Raw genomic sequence first — 23460 nt, forward strand, 5'->3', positions numbered from 1 at the left:
TGTCTTAAAACAATGATTATTCACTGATTCCATTAATGTACCACACTAAAAAAAATAAAAGAAACCTCACTACATTCCCAAAATGTGAATCCAGCCTGTAAATGAGTGGAAAAACCGTTGCATGTGCACAAAGTCCATTTTGATCCAGATCATAAGTCAACAGGGATGTAACAACTTTTGTAAGTTTAATAATACAGGTCTAGTACTACTTAACTTTATATGCTTTAAGAGGATTGAAAAAATATAAAGGATTGCCTTCAGTGGAAAGTACAGCATAGGAAGAATGAACAATAATTTTGACCAATGACACAACACAGTTGCAACTGAAAATATATTAGCATTTAAACCTGCTGTTTTATTTGTAGATTCATCTGTATTTTCAAGTCTTGGTGAGGCCAAACTTAGGTCAACAGATACTAAAGCTCTTTTATCTTCATATGCTCGTGCCTCTGGATTATGGTATGCATCTTCATTTTGCTTGTGCATCATATGCAAGTCCGCTGAAGAAAAGGGGGAAATTTTATTCCAATGTGGCATGTTTATAACAGTTTCAAGAAATATTAATGCAGAATTACAGTTAAAAGGATGCATGAGGGCCTCAGTCTAAGACAGTATTATGTGCACTGTGTACAATAGTCTTTATTTCAAACTCTACTATAAGTCAAGTATTTTTTTAAAAATCTTTTTAAAATTAAAAATATTATCATCCAGTTTAGCTATAAGAGATCAGGTCACTCAATTTATAGTACTCTTATTTCAATTTTGTTGTTACATTTTACTTTTACCTAATAGTATTAAACGATTAGTGCAAGGTTTACTTTAAAACATAGATATTTTAAAACTTTCCATATGAAAGATTGAATTGACAATCTCTTCTTGTGACAAGAAGGCTTTTAATTCAACAGCATTTTCAAAGAATGGAGAGAAGTAAATTCTAGTTAATCTCCTGTATTTTTCAATTGTTTCTGATAATCTGCTTCAAATACAATATTTCAGATCTGGAAAATGCAGGAAAAGGAGAATGATCAAAACTGTTTTTTATCCCTTCCACTTAATTTGAGCACAATGAACAGAATTCTGCCTAGAAAGCAGTCTACCTCAGTGAAAAGAAGCAATGGCTCCAGCCTAACATTGTTAAAAAATCAACGTGACTTTTATAATTCTGATTAAAATATGATTAAAATTTTATACAAATTAAAACCTCTACTGCATGTATACATGCTCCAAAAGGACACATACAACTTCTTTGGATAACAGTTAACATTAACTGAGTTGTTATTTATTTTGAAAAACCAGAACTTCTAACAGAAGGTATGAAGGTTGAATGACCCTTCAACTTTTATAAGGCTACTGTAATTCAATTGCCTTTTTATTGAGAATATAATGGCCTACAAAAAAAAAAATCTTGGTCCAGATGCTAAAGGTATCACAGGACTCCAACTGTTGTGGCCCAGCAGGAGCTGTTGGAGCTGCCACCAGACTCCGACAGCGAGGGGCCCTATGAGTCGGCTTTGGATGATGTGGAGGACCCTGGACAGGGTTCCGACTCCGAGCAGGGTGCAGAGAGGCTAGTTGGCCACCAGGAGGTGCCTGAGCCTTGGACCAGTGGGGAGGAGACAAGGGAGTGTGATCCAGACGTCAGCAGTGGGCAGGAGCCAAGGGAATTGTTCCTAGATGCCTGGCACCGGAGAGCTAATAGGTGTAAAGAGAAGTTACGCAGTTACAAGAGGCAATTGCACTCAGCTGGTGGTAATTAGGCTCCTCTCCAGACTATAAAAGGAATGCTTGTGCACACACCTCTTTTGCAGAAGTCAACGCATTAACTAATGTTGGAGAACTGTGGTGTTAGCTTGGCAGACTGGATTGCTGCCAACGCTTGTCTGACCTAGATTGCTGCCAAGGCTTATCTGTGCTGGTTTCCTGCCAAGGACCTGTCTCTCTGTGAATAAATTCCATAAAGTATGGCTCGGAGTGCTTTGGTGTGGACTGGGGGGGGGGGGGGGTCAGAACATCCAACCATCATTTTCTTAATGCAATTCTATCAAATCAACTTTTTAAAAATCCTGTTATAAACAGTTTTTGTTGACATAAAAGCAAACATTTTTCAACCATATTATTTAACCAGGAAAAAAAAATCCTTCTATGCTGTAAATTCGCTGTAGTACATCCATTTTACTTGTATATCAAGATGCCCTTTAGCAGAGAGTATATATAAACAGCTACAAGTCTGAAGAACTAAAAGGAAGATAATTAGATTTTCAAACATACTTATAAGATTTCCTTTTTTGTCTCTGAGAGGAGCTCCGCCCCCTCCTTTTCCCCAAGGATTGTAATTTCTCATTTCAGCTTCTAATTTGGCCTCATAGTGTTCTTTTTCTTCTTTTTCTTGCCTACGGCGTTCTTCTCTTTCCCTGATCTATATAAATATACATGAAACAGCAATTATTTTTAACAAATACTGAATTTGAACAATACTGACATACATTGTCCTATTGTGATGTATACTTACAAATTAGATTAAACAAAAATGTCCAGTTCTTTAATTGGTGTATAAAAGGATAATCAGTAACACCTAGACCAGGACTAAAAATAATAACCACAACATATTTATACTTATTAAAAATCACATGGCATTTTTAGAAAGCTATTTCAATATTCATATTTTCTAAGTATTGCAGGAATTTGATCTTGTAATAATGGTGTAAATAATACATTAAAGTTGGAAATATACTGTAGACCACGGGTGTCAAATTGTATCACGTGATGTATTGCGACATATCATGACAGGTTTTTTGCCTTTGCAGATCTGGGGTGGGCATGGCCTACACAGGATGCATTCAGCTCACAGACCACCAGTTTGATATCCCTGTTGTAGACCTAAGAAGGGTCCTTGATGTTCTCTGAAATTGCTTGTTTTCTTGCAGACATTTCATTACCCAAACTAGGTAACTTCATCAATGCTAGTAAGGAGTGCAGTTTGCTGTTAGTTTATATTCTAGAGACTAGCCTGTCAATGTTGGTGGGGGTGGTCTTAGATTCTTTGATTGGGCTGTTTGCTGTTGGCTTCTTTGGCAGTTTCTTGATTAGGGTATTGCTTACTTGATTGTTGGTCTGATGTTAACCTTGGAGTTAATCTATGTTCTACTGGGTGCTGATTGCTAATGGAGAGGTGCTTAGGTCTATTTGTCCCCCTTTTGGCTAGTTGATTGTCTCTTCTGAATAATCTATAGATATTGTTTATGTCTATGTGCCTATTAATGGCTAATTTGTTAGAATGCCAGGTTTTTGGTCTAGGATAGTCAGTTTCCCAATTGAACCTACGATTAAATCTGTCTATATGTTGTGAAATTAAAGAATTTTCATCATGTCTTCTGACTGCTAGTTGGTGTTCATGGAGGCGTTCTGCCAGTCTGTTTGTCTGTCCTACATAGTGGTTGTTGGCAGTCCTTACATTGTATGTTGTAAATGACTTCTGTTTTTTCTTCTGGGGTTGTTGGGTCTTTTGGTCTGCTTAGAATGTTTTGAAGGGCTTTAGTTGGCTTGTGTGCTTTGCTGATTCCATGTGGTTGCAGTAGCCTGTTGGTAGTTTCTGAGATATTGTTGATGTATAGCAGTGTAATTCTTTTTAGGGTTTGTGTTGGTTGTATTTGTATTGAGTTGAGAGGTCAGGGACTTTTTGATAAAGTTGCATGGATATCCATTTTCTTGAAATATGTTGTAAAGATGCTCTATTTCTGTTTTCTGCTGTTACCGGTTGTTGAAGTGTGTTTGGGCTTGTCTAAATAGTCCTTGAATATGAATGATATGAATATGAATATTGAAGATATAAATTGTCACCTGTACCCCTGTACCATTATGGTCCCTTGAAATCTTATCATCCTGCATAATACTTCTATATACACAGAGAACAAAAGGGGTGGATAAGAGGGGGAAGAAGAGAGAGGGAGAAGAGAAGGTTGTCAGTTTTGGCAATGTACCCAAAGTAGACTGGAACAAGCTGTCTGTTTTAAAGGAACTGATGCCAGTGTTTATCTAGAAATTCAAAATATATGAATATAATATCTAAGCATATATCATGGTTTGCAGCATGAGTGTGTAGTATTAATAATTTAAGATCATTTGGTTTATTAATGAGAAATTACTTATCAGAAAATATTATTTGCTCTTATCAATTTTTTTAAAAAAAATAACACCTCAATTGAAAATACAAAAATAATTTCTGGACAGATTTCACCTGCCTACCTGCTGTTGTAATTCTTGCTGATAAGCTAAAGTAGCGTCTCTTGTGGATTTTGGTTTTTCCTCCGGAAATATTCCCAAACCTTTTGGTCTAGTACTTGCAAAGCTTGCTCCAATTTTATTGCTGCATCAAAAAGATTTAAACAAAGTGTATTTTAAGTGATGTTTTCATAATTTTCCTGTATAATGTCAGCTACAAATGTGGTCTGCTTTATATATTATGTTCTGAAAGCTGACAAATCATTTCAAAACTGTATTAACAACTAGAAATAAATAAACAATATTAACTATTGCTTACTTTGTACTTTTTTGTACTTACATGGGCAAAGGAGGTTTTTGAGTAGCATCAAAAGGTTGTGGTGCAGATGAAGGCTGTGTCCCACCTGCACCATCTAAAATAGCAAAGATATCCAAAATGTACATCTCAGATGTATAGCAAAATATAATATACATATTGTGAAATAATAAATATCAAATTATTATCACCAGAAGCATGCTAATAGTGTTAATCAGCTGGTAAATGATGCTAGGGTTATAAAGCAAGATGTCACATGACTGTATCGCTTAGCAAATACTATACCAGCACTTTCCATTGATGTCATTAAGCAAATGCAACCATCTGTTAGCCAAGCATCCACCCCCAATCCAAACCATTCTAGGCTTCATCCCGTCCAGCCCCAAGTCTCAGTAAGATAAGAGACTGCTTCCAATGTCCCCCATGCATCTACCATCCCCCCATCTCTGCCCTTTTGGCTCACACTCCTGGGTGAGGTTGGGCTGCAGAAAAGAAAGGAAGTCAAAAGCAGCACCAGAGCTTCAGTACGCCAATATGCCCTTTTCATACTCCTGTAAAGCCTCAGCATACTACAACTCCTCCTCCTCCTCCTCCTCCCCACTCCAGCACAGAGACATTTTGTTGCTCTGACAGTGGCTGTTTTGGCTCTCCGCCCTGCAGCTGAAGCATGGACCAGCCTGGTCTAGGAGTATGACACAAATGAGCATTTTGGAGCACCACAGCTCTGAGCTGCTTTAGGCTTCATTTTTATTTTTTTACAGCTGAAGCCAGGCCAGTCCACCCAGCAGCCAGTTGGTAGAGCACAGATCAGCAAGTTGGTGTGTGTGGGTGGGGTGGAGATGGGACAAGATGAAGTGCTCTATGGTCATAAGTGCTGGTAGGATGTCAAGTGCCTCAATTTTGATCTTGTGACTATGGGAGTGGTGGGAGTAGTGCTCCAACTTCTGTAATTTTGGGTATGGATCATACATCCCTTTATTCAGCACCATTGTAACTTTAGTCACTAGACAAGTGGTTGTAAGAGGGTTAGCATTATGGCTCTGTAAATCCAAGGTGGTCCTGCAGGGATCTGGTCTCAGTTTCAGTATTATTCAACACTGTAATTAATTGCCTGTATAGCAACACTAATGAGTTGCTTATCAAATTTGCAGATGACACACTACAAACTACTGTTCAACGCCCTCCAAAACAGAATAAGATTGAAATCTAATTTAGACAAGTTGGAAGACTGGATTAAGAGGAACAAGAAATCTTTCAATAAGGAAAAATGAAAGGTATTACATTTACAGAGGATCCATACAAAATGAGGGATATGGGGTTTGGAAGCACTATGTCAGAGAAGGACTTGGTTGTGGTCACTGACAAGGAAAACATGAGTCAACACTATGAGCTATTAGAAGAACCAATGTAATTCCAGATTACATCAGAAACAGAATTGTATCAGAGACATATGAAGTACTTACTACCTTGCACTCTTTACTAATAAACCATATCTGTGGTAGTGTGTGATTCTAAGTACCACATGTGCAAAAGGATATTGGCAGATTACAAAGATACAGATATGGGGATTAAAATGTGCCATACAAAGAGAAGCTGAAGGCCTCTAAAACCATAACCCAGCCCTCCCCCAAGCCCCCCTTGTCTTCACGACAGCATCCATGCCCATTATATGGGACTTTTGCATCTTCCTGCTTAACAACCTGTGCGTCCTGGGGTTATGTCAGGATTACAGTTGTTAGCTAATTGGAATTATGATTGTTAGCTAAGTAATGCAGTAACAATGTCATGCTTTACAACTGCATCACTTAGTGACAGCAATCCTGGTCCTGATTGCCATTATAACTCAAAGACTACCTATACTATTTTGGGCAGGGTTCAAACTCAGAGCAGGGACCAGAGAGGCTGGTTGGCCACCAAGAGGCGCCTGAGGCATGGATCAGTGGGGAAGATCAAAGGTAGTTTGTCCCTGAGGCAAGGTTAAGAAAGGTGGAGAAACAGAAGCAGCAGCTCCGGAGGCAGACTCATAAGAGATAATCAAGCCCAGGTGGTTGTGGTTGGCCCCTCCCAAGAGAGTATATAAGTGAGAAATTGGGAGGGGTCCTTTTGCAGGACACAATTGTTCGTAACAGTCTCGAGGAACTCTTATCTGGTTTGTTTTGTATTTCTGTTCTGTTTGGTTTGGGTTGCTGCCAACCCTTCCTGCATGAGAGTGTTGTCTGGGCTTTCAGCCAACAGAGTTGTAATTCCTGTGATTAAAGAGTGGCAAATAGCCAAGCCTGTGTCTGCGTTACTCACAGGCTGGAGGGGGGGGGTCAGAACATACATACATACATACATACATACATACATACATACATACACATACCAGTGACGTGCGGTGTGCTTTATGGCTGGTGAGACAGCAATTTTTTTAGACTTGTGGACTTCAACTCCCAGAATTCCACAGCCAGGCATGCTCTGTTCCGATTTAAAGCGACAGAATTTTCCCCCCTTGCAAAATAAGTTTCCTCATTCTTTTTCTTCTCCCTCCCCCTCCTTCCTCCCTCTCTCTCTCCCTCCCCCCTCTCTCAAACAGATACACGCACACAGAGAAGTTGGATCCCTCTCACTCACTCACTCACTCACTCACTCTCAAACAAACACAAACACAGAAGTTGGATTGGATATATTTTCCAAAGGCTTGAAAGCAGCTCCTCTGCCATACCCCCCCCCCCATTCCCCTGTTGCCTTCCGATCGGAGCCTTTGATTGCAGGTGAATCACGTTACCTTTTCAAACTTGTAATCAGTGAAGTTGGGCTTATATCCAGCTCTGTGTGTTCGTGTGTGTGTGTGTGTGTGTGTTTGAAAAGGCAACGTGGTTCTGCATGCAATCAAACTTTTTGAATTCCTCCCCCCTCCCCACACACGCACCTTTTGCAGCTGTTTCAGAGAGGATTTCAACTCTGCTTTTGCCTGCCCTCATGAAAGGCCAGAGCTCTGAGTCAGACTGAGCTAGTTGCTCCCAGAGAACTCTAAAAAGCCTCTAAAAATGCCCTCTACAGGAGGCGAGAGAACACGTACCTCCTTTTCATAAGAATTTTTTCATCTTTTAACCCTTGCTTAACTCTGCTCAAGTGATCATAAAGCTAGAGTAAAGGAGGCCCGTAGTTCTCTCGCCTCCCACTGCAGTTAAGCACTAAGCAGAATCATTCACTGTGACTCTGTCAGCAGCTACCTTAGCCTTTTTCCTTTTAGTTATTCTTTTCTTTTCCTCATGACACTGGTGAGGCCCCGCCTCCCCGGCCTCCCTTGACTGCACGTCCCTGATACATACATACATACATACATACATACATACATACATACATACATACATACATATTTCTTGGAAGGAACACTGGAAGAATTAATTTTAAATAGAAGAACAGTTCAAAACAGCTGTTTTTTCTCTCCCATGGAATGGGAAGGAGGAGGGTAAAAAAGAAAGCTGAAAGAATTATCATCAAAGCCGCTACAAAGATTTGAGATGAGGTAAGAACTGCTTGGGAATTTTTGAACCCAACTTGCATTTCTATATTTTCATAATTCATCACCCTCCCTCAATTCAGTAACATTTATCCATGAAAGGCAAGTTATATCTTATCACTCTAAAAGAAAAGAATAAAAAATAAAATAAAACTTACAATATGCGAGGCTGGGATCCAAAGGATTTCTGGTGCCATAGAAGTAGTAGGCATCATCATATGGAGTTCTATAACTATCCGTCAAAATTGGAGGTGCAATAGGTGGTGGGAGGGGGGCAATTCTAGACAAAAAAAGATGAAGCAACTTTTTAAAATGGTACAGAAGAACTGCTCATTCATAAACATCAGTTACAGTTAGCTCAAGTTGAGGATGAACTATCCCTGAAGAAATAAATTGGTATATTGGAGATTCTTCCAGATTTACCATTACTGTTAGAAGAGAAAATAGAGGCCATGGCTAGGAGGGCTTCGCCCAGCTTAGTTTGCTATGCTAGTTGTGCTTCTGTCTGGGACAGGAAGTTCTGATGATTGGGACCAATGACTTCAATATCACGTGATCTGGCTACTATAATGGGACTGCTTTTTAAGTTGACTTGGAAGCTATAGCTGATAGAATGCAGCAGTAGCCTGACACTACTGCATTACACCTATTCTTGAGTTGCTGCATTGCTTCAGGCCTCAAATCAATATATTATTGAATTATTAGAAATTTAGGAAATCTACACAATTAATACATTGACAGCACATAGAAGGCATTCAAAGAATAGAGTCATTAAATGTATATATTTAAATACAAAGGATGTAATATTGGAACTTAAAAGGGAACAACATTCCTTTAAAACTTAGAAATATAATAACATTTTACCAGATGCCCTTTTAAAGCAAACAATATTTGTAATGTTGGTCTCCAAAAAAGAAATATCAAACATAGTAGGATGTACCATTTTATCTGGAGGTTTTTATGGGTGATGGTAAAGCCTCGTCTTTCTCAAAATAGAATGCTAAAGACATTTTTGAATTACTAAGAGAAATAATACAGAAGATAAAGCACTTAATTAAGCACCAGTTATTTTTCCATAAAATTAAATATTGTGTGTAAAAGGGACATTTATTTCTTTGGCATGAAGCAATCAGAATCAACATAGTGTAAGCCAATGTTTGATCTAGAACAAAAGACAGCAAGAAAATGACCTGTAATCAACTAAATGTAATGGAAAATACATTAGATTTATAAAATGAATGTATGGAAACCTTAATTTAAACCTGTTAATCATCGCCCAAATCACCATTTCACATTAAAAGAAATACAGGATACTTTTCCTATTTTTCTCTTTGAAAGCAATGCCTACAAAGAAAGCAATTTCTCATTTTTCTATATGGAAATGGTCCAGTTCAGATACACAAATCTAAGTCAATACCCAGGTTCCTAGACATTTTGTCCTCTTAACACTGCTTCATTCTTAGTATCAAGCACCTAGAAATCAACTTCTTCAAAAAGGACCCACATGTTTTGAGAAATTGATATTTTTTTCTAACCCTAGTTTATTATATCTTCTCAATCTGCATGCATTGGAAAAGTAGGATTAACCAAGAACCTCTTCAGCTAATTATAGTCACACAAAAGCAACAATGCGAAGATGAAGTTTGTGGGCAAAACCCATTCCCATTTCTAACCATTATCCAATTTTAAAGTGAACACTACTGAAAATCACCTGGGAGCCAACACTTCTCCAAGAGCACTGGACAAGCCTCTATGGAAATATTCATTCACTGGTGACACAGGAGGTGCAGATACAGAAGTAATTCCAGGAGAAGGAGTATAGAAAGCTGGTCTTGGTCTTTCAGGTGGTATTTTTTCCTCAGGTATATCTAGCTTTAATCCCAACTCTTTTAGTCTGTTGGGCTATGAAAGAAAGTTGATTTGTTTTTATAAAAAAAATTATTTTAATTGAACAAAAACACAAAAAAAGCATCATCCTTCATTACATCTTGTAGAAAGTGTATTGATTGGTTACAGATAACTCGTGCATTTCTTCCACAGTCATTATAGTTCATATTAGATTATACACTTTAAAACAAAAATCTTTGCATATCTTACTATCAATGTACCACAATTCTCATTTGACTACAATTATTTGAACATGCTTTTACCTCAAATCATTCATACTTAAAGACACAACCACATAATGGCATTCATTAGCTATTTCAAAAAATCCTCCAATAACATTACACCTTTATAACATCTTTTAAGTAAAAGTCAATTAATAAAGTTTCTAAACCTCCCCCCCCTTCCCCCCCCCCAACTTACTGATTAAAATGTATATCCAAGTTACTTTTGCCAATACCATAGCATGTATATATTGTTAAACAATGACCATTAACATTTCCTTATTATTATTATAATTGGCTAAAAATCATTTACTATGTATGTCCCATCTCCTCTTGTCAGAGCCCCCCCCCAAAAAAAACCTACACCTTTATAACAAGATATAAATTAAAATTTGTTAATAAAATTTATAGGTCTTTTTCCCAAGTCTCAATTTACAATTTATATCCAAATTTCTTTTACTAAATTGCCAATACATGTATATATCATTATGCTGTATCCATTATCATTTCATTATTATTATTATGGTTAATTAATTTTTAGCGGGTAAACATTTGATAACAATCTAAAACAATCTAAGAGTTACAAAATTCCTACTTATTAATCACCAAAATCAACTAATTTTTTATTATCAACTTTCACTATCAACCTGTATCTTTCCAGTAACAAAACAGTCTTATCTCCCTTGCCAATTGTGGTGTTTATTGTGATTTGTTTATTGTTTAGTTTCTCAAGTGACTCAAATTGTTTCAGGTTTAGGAACACTCAGGTTGGAGGAAATATTGGACACTAACCATGATGTTTTATTCTATTTGCAGCCACAAGATAATCTCATCATACAAATCAGAGGGAAAATATTATGTATAACTTTCAATACAAGATTCTATGTTACATGACTCCTCCTCCTTAGTGGGCAGCTTCAGACAAATAAAATTACATAATAAAATAAAACCTGTGTAGTATATTAGCTTGTGTAAAAAAAACCCAAAAAACTAAGCAGTAGAACATTGTTGGCAAATATTGTTAAATCAGATAATCTGACTAGAACGTGATTAAAATACCTCCATCAGAACAAACCAAAAGGAGCTTTCATAATAATTACTCAATTATTGCATTTTATTTTTAGTGGAAGAAAGCATCTTACAATATGCAAAACCTAATGTGACACCTAGACGTAAAAGGTGCCTTTACCACATCTGCTTATCCAATCAAAATAATCTTGGACAATACAGAATTATTCCCCATTTGCCAACATCTTCTATTTGTCCTTTTAATTAAAAATAGAGGCACACGCCAAAAAAGAAAAATGGGGTTTCCTTTGCTCCTGAAAGCACAAGGGTGTCACAATAATGAGCACAAGCCCATTACCTGTACTCAGTCTGGAGGACCTAGGATTCCAATGCACAATATCAGTTTGCAAAATACTTGTTTTAAATAGCATTTACTCTGAAAAATACGGTAGATTGTTACTTTTAAACAATTTAATTAAATACATAACTGGTGCTTCCTCAATATTATGGCCTCCTTATTTCACTGGACTATAATCATGTATAATATTAAAACAATGGCAATTATCTAAATCTCAGTTGAGAAATACATTTTAAAAATGTTTTCAATTTTCTTAAGTACTCTTTCTTTAACCAGATCATATTTTGAAAGTAGGAAGATACTCAAGTAGATAATATTCTCAAGGGATTAAATTATGAAATTTATCAGTTTTCAAACAATTAATTCATTATTAATGCATTTTTTCCTTTAAGATATTAGCTATACCTACATTCATTTGTTCTTCTGTTATAGCTTATTCTGAGATACAGATTGTCCCACCATACATTTTTCAAGGTAAATATATTGTATCCTATGTACCAAGACAGTCATATGATCTATCACTTGTGGATACATATCATTGAGAACAAAGGGCATTTCCAGATTATCGTGACCCACAATTCAATAATTTATTTGCCAATAATCATCAAATTAAGATACCTGAAGATTATACCTATTTTTGATAAGGCAATACAGCATATTCTTTAAAAAAATAGATTCCATTCCATAATGACACTATTAATGATGTAACAGAGCACCATCTAGTAAGGCATTTATATATAATATTCTACTCAGCAACAAGCTTATAGCAGACATTATATTAAGGTCGTGGATTGGATGGATGGGGTAATAGAAACAAATATCCAAAATACCACAATTTATGTACAATGACAACTGTAGGTTTGTGAACCCTTTTGAATATTCAATATTTCTGCATAAATATGACCTAAAACATAATTGTTCTCAACACGTCCTAAAACTATAAAGAGCACTTACATCTTTTGCAACTTTTGTCTACTTACACCTTTATATCAATCTTTTTGTCAAATTAAATTTTTAACAACATTACCAACAAAAGTGTACTGTTGCACCAAAACAGAAAACAATAGTGAGATTAGAATATCTATTCCACTACAGGAGTGATTCAAATAATACTGGAGATATTTTATTAAGTCAACTAAAGGCAGTAAAAAGATCAGCAAATCAGTTCCAAGTGGTAATTCAGCACAAATAACTGCCATATTCCACAAAAAAGAGATAATAGATTTAGCTGTACAAATAGCTTTCACCATCTTCAGGTTTTCTGAAAAGATATTATCTAATACAGAGATGAAGTCTGGACATAACAGGATTAAGCAATCTTTTCCCACTTGTACAGTGGATATTTGAAAAGTAAAAACATCAGACCAAGCTAAATCTCTTCAGAATTTTTTCCACTTTTATCATAACCTATAACCTGTACAATTCAATAGAAAAACCCTATCTTTTAGAGAGAGAGAAAAAATACATAATAATGTGGTTGCATAAGTATGCACACCCTCTTATAAGTAGGGATACGGCTTTGTTCAAAATTAATCAATTACAAACTGATACTAAACAGTAGTCAGTACATACCTGCCATCAATTAAAGTGACTCACATCAAGCCCATATAAACTTCAGCTGTTCTGATAGAATTTTTCTGGTATTTACCCAGTTGCTTCTTACAGCAAAATTCATGCTCTACAAAAAGCTACAAAGCATCTAATGGATCTATCTCATTGTTAGATGGTGCCAGTCCAGGAGAAGGGTATATTTCCCCCCCCAAACATTGGCTATACCATGGAACATAGAGAAGATGGTCATCAACGGATGAAGAAAATATGGCACAACAGTCACATTACCAAGAATTGGATATCCTTCAAAAACTGATGAACAAGAAGAAAACTAGTCTGAGAGGCTGCCAAGAGATCTACAGCAACATTAAAGGAGCTGCAGGAAATTCTGGCAAGTATTGATTGTGACTACATGTGACAACAATCTTCTGGATACTTCATATATGTCTGGGCTGAGGGTTAGGGTGGCAAGAACAAAGTCTTTTCTTACAAAGAAAAACATCCAACTCTGACTACATTTACAAACCTACATCAAGTAAAAAAGCATGTGTTATGCTCTAATGAAACAAAGGTTGAACCTTTTGGCCATAATTCCAAAAAGTACATCATATCCTCAATGTAGCATGGTGGTACAGCATTGTGCTTTGGAGCTAGAAAAGAACTGAATAATTAACTCACGTTTTTCTCAGGGTCTACAACTCCCGATGCAGCAACAGAGAGTTCAAGCTCCTTTTCACTATTAAAATAAAGAGGGAGAAACCCACTTTCACTGAGGATTAAGACACATTAGCTTGAGATATTTTATTTATCTAAGGTAATTCAGCATTATAATCCAGATCTTCCAGATTCAAACTGAACAATCATTGGGAAAGCTATAGCTTCATCTGCTCAAGCCATTGTAATCAGTGCTCTGATACAACAAATGCCAATAGATCCTCCTAATGATCCTTATAGAGCAATAGATCAATCATATAAACTAAATCCCTCAATCATAAATCCATAGCTGGCCAATATTTCTGTTAGAACTAATAAAAAAGAATTAAAAACATCAACATTTTCCAAAAGACAGATCTCAAAGGAAGGAAAGACTCAAGAATGTCCAAACCTAAATTTCTAAATTTCCTAAATTTCAAAGATTAAAATACAATTCAGACAGAAAAAGAAGTTATAAAATGATCATGTATGTATATAATATATATGTAATAATGATAACATTACTGTATTTGAATTCACACTATTTGAAGTGACCTATCTATGATTAATTGGTTCTAGCACAATAGAAATAGGCAATAGAAATGTTTAAATATAAATTTGTTTATTAATGAAGTACTGTGTAACAGTAAAAGAGAGTAAACGCATCTACAAAACGTATGTGCTTAACTTGTATATATTCTGTTGTAATTTTACACTAACCTCTTTTTCTGAGCTTTCCTTGAGCAGAAAGCTTCCTTTCTTCCATTTTCCACACAAAATTATTAGCATCTAAATCCCCAGTGGCAACTGTACATGCACTTGCCCCAAATGCACCACATTAGCCTTGCACTAACTTAATTCTGGATTGCCTTAAGATGCTTTGGTATCAATTTATAATTTGCACCAAATCCGATATTGCACTACTCAAACTAAAATCTACCTGTAAAAATAAATGTTATTACTAATCAATAATGAAATAATTTTTAACCATCATTCTTCTATTACCGTCTCTTATTTCTTTGCTGCTCAGCCATTTGCTCTATTAAATCTTGCCTGTATTGTTCTTTTCTTTTCTGAACATTTTCTCTGTCTTGACTTCCTAAAAAAGGAAATAAACAGAAGCAAATATATTTCATCCAAAACTATGCCATATTTATTCCTACTGCATAGTTCCATTAACATTGTAACCATAGTAAGAAACATCTTTACATCCAAAAACTGAATTACAGCTTATTCACTAGATAACAAATGAGATAAATTGGCTCTGAACTTTCCACTGGAATTAATAATTAATTTTCATATCTGAAAAATAAGTAATAACAATTTTCAGAGAAACAATAGTACAGCAATGATGTCTTAATTAGGAGTTATATCTGCAGATGATCTCTAAAGTCAAACAAGAAAAAAATCAGATAATCCAATCCCCTGTATCTCAGCCTGCGGGATTGATTTTTTTTTCAAATTTCAAATGCATCAACCAATAAAAGTAGTGCAGAATAATGCAATATTTGATCAGCTATTCACATTGACATCAGAGATGAGATGCAGAAAACAGCAGCTGGACTTGTGTATTTGAAATATGTGTAGTCTTCATTTAAGGTCCAGCACGTATTCTAACTATGCTAAACAAGGGAATGAGTTCTCATAATTGTAGCCATCACAAAGTCCCTCAGTCACAAAATTCAGGCTCTTAGCAACCAGCTTGTAATGACGACATTGTAGTGTCCCAAAGTTGTATGATCACCATTTATGACCTTCACTGCCAGCTTCCTTAATGATTTTGCTTGTCAGAAGCAAAGGCAGAAGATCACAAATGGCGATCAGGACACTGATTGTATGGGATTTGCCTAACAATGCCAACTGGAACTGCCAAAACTACCATTATAATTGGCACGGTCACATTCAATTTACTGAACTTATATAGCACTCCATCTCACTTTCAGGTAAGTACAGTTCCCTTCTCCTAAGTCAGTTGTCCCACCATGAGTCCAAGTGGTCTAGGTCTATGTGCAGTAATACTCTGTCTGCTCATAAAGTATTGATAAAGATTGTGGACCTCGTTTGTGTATAATTGAGACATGGCTGCACAATGATAAAGATGGGCTTATCAAAAATCTGGTAAACTGAGTTTTAGATACAGCTATTGTGATGCCACGATCAGAAAAAAAAGTTTTGCAATAACTAGACTGGGGAATATGTGCATGAAATATCTATCTCCTTGACAGTGGCCTCCACGATCTTCTGGATCTCAGTTGCTGGCTAGAATTCCTGAGGAGGTTGCCCCAGTGGATCTTTTCTCAGTCATCAATCCTAATTAGGTCCTTAGTTTAATTAGGAGCTAAGGATGATGAAACAACTGAACAATAATTACATGTAGTATCAAAATATAACATTTTTTAGTATCCCAGTTTTTCAAACATACCAAGTATTAGTCCTGTGGCATATGGAACTCTATCAACAGCAGTCTGTACTTGCTCAATAGGGGAATATCCTTGACTTCTGAAATGAAAGATACAAAATTGGTCACTGAGTAATTTTTTAAAAATATAGAAAGTTTAAGCTAACCTAGCAAAGGATTTAATGGTAAATCCTAAAGTATCCAAAATATTTAAAGGTATAACTGACAAAGTTGCAAAAGTGTCAAAACAGATGTTGATAAAAATTGGGCTAGTCCCCGGGGCACATAGATCATCCAATCATTCTTCAACAGGAAATGAACTGTAATACAGCTAGTTCTCAAATATTATGGAATAATATTCTAAATACAAAACGAGGTAACTGAACTACAGTGGTATAGAAAAATTGCTAGCCTTAAGGTAATTATCTAGTATAGGGAGGGCTAGCATGGGACAGCTGAACTCAGGGACAAAGATGCTTACCATCATTCTCCTCAAAGTACACTAATAAGGAAAGTAAATTTACCTTTGGGCATGAAAGACCCGCAATGGTTTTTTGTCATAGTCACTTTCATAGCGAAACCTGGGATCCATTTCATCATTTATTTCAGGATCATGATCCTCATACTTGTGATGTCTTTGGGAATAGTTATCCGGTTTGCCATCCAGCTTTCCTTGCTTTCGACTGGAAATGTTCAGTTTTTCATCAAGTGTTTTATTCAGTAATAAATCCCCAGAACCAGGTTCAATATCTTGTTTATGTTGTTCGTCTAACAATAATCTTATATTTGATAACCCATCATAGGTATCTGTAGATGTATAAGCATCTTTCTTTCTGGAGTCTTCATCTTTTTGAAAAGACACATTTGGAGCATATAATTCTGATTGGATTCTGCTAACAGCAAAATTTTGCTTATCTGTGTCATGCTGTTAATACAAGACAAATATTTAAAGACTAAATACAACAAAATCATTTTGATTATATTTGTTTCAATTTTAAGACACATTTTAATTTTAATTAGCCATTTAAAAAAAAAACTCAAAAAGCAAGAGGAAATGTAATGGCATCTTAAATAACCACAATGAACTGTTTTCAATATAAGACATGCAATGCAAGATACAAGTAGAAGGAGTCTTATGTTTGGTAATGTCATAATTTTGAAATATTCTGTCAACAAAGATCGGATTAGCCACCTGTATTTGTTTGGGCATCAACTTAAACTTTTTATATTTTTCTAGCCATTTAATCTTTTATAAATTTAATCTGGTACCTGGTTGAAATGGCTTTATATTTCAGATTTCTGCCACCCACCCACTTTTATGGAGGATATTGTATAATTTTGAGACAGTTGAACATGTCATTTTATTTGTATATCAATTTATATGAGGTGATGGGTAGTCTAGGCATTTTTAAACTAAATACAAAGAAAGGATATGCCAAAAATATGATCATTACTTTTCCCTCTCATTCACATATTTACAAATGGCAAGCAAAAGTAGAAAAGCGGTTAAAAAGAGCGGATTTATACGATGTCATATAAACTTTATGATAAAAATCTAGAAAAACATTAGCAAATATTATATTGTCTCAACCTATGTTAGTCCACCATTGTTTCATAAGTACACAGAAGTCTGTATTTATAAGCTAATGGATTTATAATGGAATATAAAAAAAAGATTATTGTCAATCCCCAATTAAACTTTCTTCCAGCTTAATCATTGGTATCATTCCATTATTTCCAATATGATTGAAAAAAAAATCTATCTTTTACCTCTCTTTGTTTCTTCCCTACTCTTCTTAACCTTTCATTCCATTCTTCCTTTTCCCTGAGATACTGATTGTATTCCTTGTTTCTTTCAAGTCTTAACCTGTCCTAGAACAAATATCAGAAATTGCACAGAAGCAGCAAAAGGTTTTAAACCATAGGGACATGATTTTTCTATATATGAAGCAAGATTGCAAAAAAGCTCAGATTTCAATTTTATACGAATGATCTGTTCGCATATAGAAACACAGAGACTCTACATGTAACTGAAATCAAGGTTCTGAGGTTTATTTAGAATTTCATATTCCAGGGGATCACTATTATGCAAAATGCATTTTGCCAACATCAAAGTTTCACCCGAACAAGGAAATCATAATTTGATATTCATTTTTGAAAGTACAAGAGCGGCTATTTTTTTAGCATTAATAATATAAAATCAGAAGAGAGTACCCTGAACATTTCCCCTGAAACTTGACTGTTTGATCATTGATACATACCAGCAGGAATACAGTAACTGTAATTAGCTATCCAAACACATGGGAAAAATATTTTGAAATCAGAAGTTGGTAGACTAGCTTTTAAAAAAATGGAACCAAAAGAATTTGAACTTAAATTTTACTTTACACCACTAATTGCAACAAATTAGTTTTGGCTTTTAAACTTTTTATTTTCTAATTTGTAAGTTAAAATACATCAAAATATATATTTGCAAATCACAACAGTTCTACAAATTGTTTAAATTCCCAAGAACTTACCTTAGCTGATCTTCTGTCGCTAATAGGAAGAGAAAGTCCCTGAGTATATGGGTCAACTTCACCAGATGTTAAATACCTTTTCTATTAAAAAATGAAATAAATATATATTTAAATCAAATAATCTTTATAAGTTGTAGAAATAATTTAAAGCTAATATAAACTGCTAATCAATTTGTATATTCTGTATTGATTATATTTAGATAATACAGAATTATCAATTTTGCAGTGAAATCAAATACAGGACAGAGTATCAGTACAATTAAGATGATATGAACAGAAAACTATGAATAACATGTGAAAATCAATTTTTTAATGGTGGGACAGCCACAAAACAAAGACAAGCACAAAGACTGATTTTTCACCCAAGACTTTTTAATACCACATTCAAATAAAGTGAGATATGAATTTGAAGAGTAGCATAATGCAAGAATCATACCTTTTTTTTTGCCTGTGACATACCCTAAAAGTTTGGAAAACAGATTTCATCTTAAAGAATACTCTATCAACAATAGTTCTGGATATTTTTCCTTCTTTAGACAGACAAGTGCAAATCGAAAACAATTTAAAGAAGCTGCTTCTTAAAAAGTGCAGTAAATAATATCTAATATATCAATTTACACTATTACATTTAACTACTTCTAAAAACATTTCCAATGTTTTGGAAAATTGTCACTGGAAATTCTTCTATACATATTGGGATCATTATCTTTGCTACTGCATCATCACACAAACTCAAGCACATACTGAAAATTCAGCACAAAAGGATTTAAAACATCTGAAAGTAGATTTTTTAAAAACTAGTTGTTAACCAAGTTTGTTCTTCCTGCCATTCCCTTATGAAGTATCATATGTATATTAATGATATTAGATATGATATAAAACATATTTTTCTGCTAATTCATCTTTTGATGCTAAGTTTAATTATATACTAAAGTTATTTTTCCATTTCTCTAATCCAAACTCATGTCTCACTTTTTTGTACTGAATATATAAATATTCTTCTGGGGTTTTTTCCAACTGCCTCTGTTTTTCAGCTGCTTCTTCAATATTTTTATCTTCCATCTATAAGTAAAATCCCTCTAACATATTTAATCTAGATAGATGCATCACTTAACTCAGTCTGTTTTCATTTGTCTGAATAATGCTGATTGACCCGCAGTTCCTTAAATATTGTCAAATAAAACATCACAGCAATGTTAACTAAACATAAGTGAAAATTCTTGTCGCAGTAAATAAAATATTTAAAAGTTAGGTTCAGGTTTCATACACACCAAAAATATACCCAAACATTACCATACCAGAAATGTTTTATAGAGTCTTACATATAGTCCTCAATTTATGATTGGTTGCTTAACAGCCATTTGCAGGCATGCTATTCATGGTGCTTTAAGGCCCATAAAGCACATCCAGACATCATAAAATGCTACACTACCCTCACATGCCTGCATTTTGCCAAGTGACCTGTGATCATGTGATCACCATTTGCAATCTTCTTTGCAGGTTCTTTGGAAGCTCGTAGGGAAGGTTGAGGTCCATTCCCCCAGAGGTTTCCTCTAGTCCCGGGATGGCAAACCTATGGCACGCGTGCCACAGATTGCACGCGGAGCTATTTGTCAGGGCACGCAAGACGCTGCCCTGTCAGCTGGCCAGCACGCATGCGCACACTGGCCACCTGAGTTCACCCTTTTTTAAAGCCATTTTTTGCCATCCGCAGGCTCCAGAGGCTTTATAGGAGCCTGGGGAGGGCGAAAAGAGCCTCCCCGCCCCCCTCCCCTGGAGGCCCTCCGGAGGCTTCATGAGCTTCCCTGAAGCCTCCAGAGTGCAAAAAACCGGTCCTATGGGCAAACCGGAAGTTCTTCACCTTATTCCTGCAGTGCCCTTGTCACTTCCAGTTTGCTCGGAGGGTCGTTTTGACTGCCCCAGAGGCTTCAGGGAAGCCTCCTGAAGGTCCCTGAAGCCTCCGGAGGGCCTCCAGGGGGTGGGAGAGGCTGTTTTCGCCCTCCCCAGGCTCCTATAAAGCCTCTGGAGCCTGGGAGGGGGGAAAAAGCATGCAAAAAATGGGGGGAGCGCTTGTAGTGCGTGCATGCACACTGGGGGGTCACACATTGCATTATGGGTGCGGCACAAAGCACACGACCCCCCTGCGCTCCCCCCACTTATGGCACGCGAGCCAAAAAAGGTTCACCATCGCTGCTCTAGTCTCTCCATTGGAAAGGGAAAAGATCCTACACTTGAAGGAATGGACCTCAATGCTGCAAGGCTCTGCAACGTTCTGAAAGACTCGGCATTTCAGTCCACCTCTTTCACTAGTATTCTTCTCCTTTCTGGAGGAGAAAATGCTAAAGTCTCCGTGTCTCAGCATTTCTCTGAAGGAGAAAACGATCAAGTTTTAGAACATGGAGATGAGAAAGGTAGTTTTGGCTGTGGCTCCCTCCCATTGTTTATTTTTCTAATGTGATCCATCTCTTTTAACAATTCCCATTGTCTTAGTTAACAGAAACCCAAGTTTAGGGGTTACAGTACAATGTACCATAAACTCATATAAAATATAGCCTTACAGTACACATTAGCCTAAAATGTGATTGATTGGTTTTTGATTAAATTAAACTAAGTATTCACCTGTTCAAAATACAATTTCTCCCTTTGATCTTCCAATCAAAGTCCTTTCAAAGCAGCTTCCAAAATCAATTTCCAATAATTTATTATCACAGATATTTTATATGGCACCTACCTAATGTCCTGATGCTGCATAGCAACACATTCTAGAAATTAATGTCTTCAGTTCTTAGCAAACTTAGTTTTAATGTATTTTTGCTTCACAAACCAGCACTTAAGTTTTAATGATAGTTCCTTACTTGTGAAAGGTATTGCCTGTAGTCCTGTCGAAGTTCCTCCTTTAGTTTGTGTTTTTTATGTTCATAATCCTCCCCCAGAGGCAAGCTTAAGCCATAGTCTACAAAATACAAGACATTTCTTATCAATGGTCTGTGCAAAAAATATTCCAGTGTAGCAAACCTGAGAATTTATTCAAATGAAGGTAATTTAATATTTCTATTACCCTATAAAAGAAACTGAATTGAAAAAGTTCCACTTTTAAAAATTATGATCAGGGATTTAAAATGCACTCTTACTACAGTGTGTTCTTAAGGATATAAACATAGCCTGGTTACAATTTTTAAAACAGGAAAGAAGATCAATAAGAACTTCTTGAGCAATGCAGTACTGTATATAACCATCATATAGGCTTACTTCATTGCAAAGCTGTATCCAACATGTGTATTTTCTGCAATATGTTCAGAAACCTTTTTAATCATTGTTGATATAAAGAATCTTCAGTCAACTAATTTTTTGGACTACAAAATTGAAATAGGATATAACGACTGGAAGCAATAAAGTTCCAATGCAATACAACTCCGAGAGTCACAGGGTTCTCCACCTTATTCCTGCAGTCTCCTTGCACACATTCTACAGAGTGGCTTGCAATTCAGCAGCAAAGTATGTATCTTGTAGAAAGTTCTATACGCAATCCCTGCCAGAATTTGATGTGAAATATCTGTGCCAAATATCCTGCTGAACTGCTACTGTAGCAAAGAGAGTTGAATAATGTTGGTAGTATGGGTCAGGTAATTATCACTGAAACTAAATGTCTATGAAGATTTTTAGTCATCCAAGTGTGGTTGTCCCAAAAGTGCTTTTTTCCAAAAGGCAACTGTACTTCGTTTTTTTTTCTCTTGAAGATTTTTCGCTTCTCATCCAAGACGGTTCTTCAGCCTAAGCTCAAGCTGAAAAAGCTTCTTGGATGAGAAGCAAAACGACTTCAAGGAAAAAACAAAGACCAGTTGCTTTTGGAAAAAAGTATTTTTGGGACGTCACTGAAACTAGTAACCAATTTGCATTTGCTATAAGCGGCTGGGGTGAAGAAAATAATTAATACCTAGTGCGTCTAGCTCTTTTTTTTCTGTTCAATTTTGTCCGATTCTTGGACACTGCTTGGATCCAGTCCCTGCAGTTTTCTTGGCAAGATTTTTCCAAGTGGTTTGCTACTGCTTCCTTCCTAAAGCTAAGATAAAAGTCATTCTGTTGGCTTAGGGCCTAATGCAGAACTAAAACTCATGGTCTCCTAATTTCTACCCTGATGAATTAACCACTATACCAAACTGACTCTGTTTAGATATTCAAAATACCAATTTCCCCTATTTTGTTTAGATTTTCTTCTCCAAAATGAATCAGAAAAATAAAAATAAACCTCACAGTGTGATTCTGAGCAGCATACAGAAAAACAATTAAACATTAAAAACTTTTAAACATAAATAGAAATAAACATTGTGTATGTTTACATAATTAAATAGATTATACTCCTTTAGTTCCATTAAACTTAGTGGATCTGTCTTGCATATAATTATGAGTTTGATTAGATTTTATAATGTCAATGATATTTTTAAGAAGCAAATAAACTTTTCTGATATAAAAAATAGTAGAGGAATAAGATGCTTATCAGATTAATATGATAGGAAAATACAGAGTTTAAACTTAAACTTTAGGCATGTTGTGCATGAGCTATCGCTTATTAAAAAAAATATGCAACTGAGACTATTTATTTGGGAGGTTGCTTGAACCTCATAATGAACCTCATAGCATACCATGATAATCATATAACAGCAGCTTATGAGCATTGGCCCTCTATGACATCATAGAAATATTTTTAACAAGGTTAACTGTAAGAGATCTCTACAGCTTACTGGAAAGCTGATAGCTAAATACACTTTTCTACGCTGGTTCTTTTCAA

At 35.8% G+C, this 23460-nt stretch overlaps 1 protein-coding gene across 8 annotated transcripts in view; it reads right to left on the reverse strand.

Annotated features, from left to right (window-relative positions):
- CSPP1 (centrosome and spindle pole associated protein 1) overlaps positions 1–23460 on the reverse strand; it is a 53015-nt gene that overhangs the window by 21680 nt on the left and 7875 nt on the right. For 3 of the 8 annotated variants that reach the window (XR_015695625.1, XM_087706971.1, XM_087706976.1), the window contains 14 exons: positions 21530–21627; positions 19111–19134; positions 18675–18755; positions 17926–18027; positions 16680–17080; positions 16180–16256; positions 14763–14856; positions 13743–13800; positions 9751–9941; positions 8198–8319; positions 4559–4631; positions 4243–4363; positions 2269–2416; positions 348–500 (listed from right to left, as the gene is read on the reverse strand). Coding sequence is in view for 7 of the 8 variants with exons in the window: in XM_087706971.1 (XP_087563097.1) it covers positions 348–500; positions 2269–2416; positions 4243–4363; positions 4559–4631; positions 8198–8319; positions 9751–9941; positions 13743–13800; positions 14763–14856; positions 16180–16256; positions 16680–17080; positions 17926–18027; positions 18675–18755; positions 19111–19134; positions 21530–21627 (1743 nt within the window). In the remaining variant the exon portion in view is untranslated. Of the gene's footprint in view, positions 1–347; positions 501–2268; positions 2417–4242; positions 4364–4558; positions 4632–8197; positions 8320–9750; positions 9942–13742; positions 13801–14762; positions 14857–16179; positions 16257–16679; positions 17081–17925; positions 18028–18674; positions 18756–19110; positions 19135–21529; positions 21628–23460 lie in introns of those variants that run through there. The other 5 variants (XM_087706972.1, XM_087706977.1, XM_087706973.1 and 2 more) reach the window with 4 other exon arrangements.

This window comes from Thamnophis sirtalis, unplaced genomic scaffold (assembly GCF_051295495.1).
Source record: "Thamnophis sirtalis isolate CommonGarterSnake01/CBP01778 unplaced genomic scaffold, rThaSir2_p1.2 scaffold_2, whole genome shotgun sequence".
Lineage (NCBI taxonomy): Eukaryota > Metazoa > Chordata > Lepidosauria > Squamata > Natricidae > Thamnophis > Thamnophis sirtalis.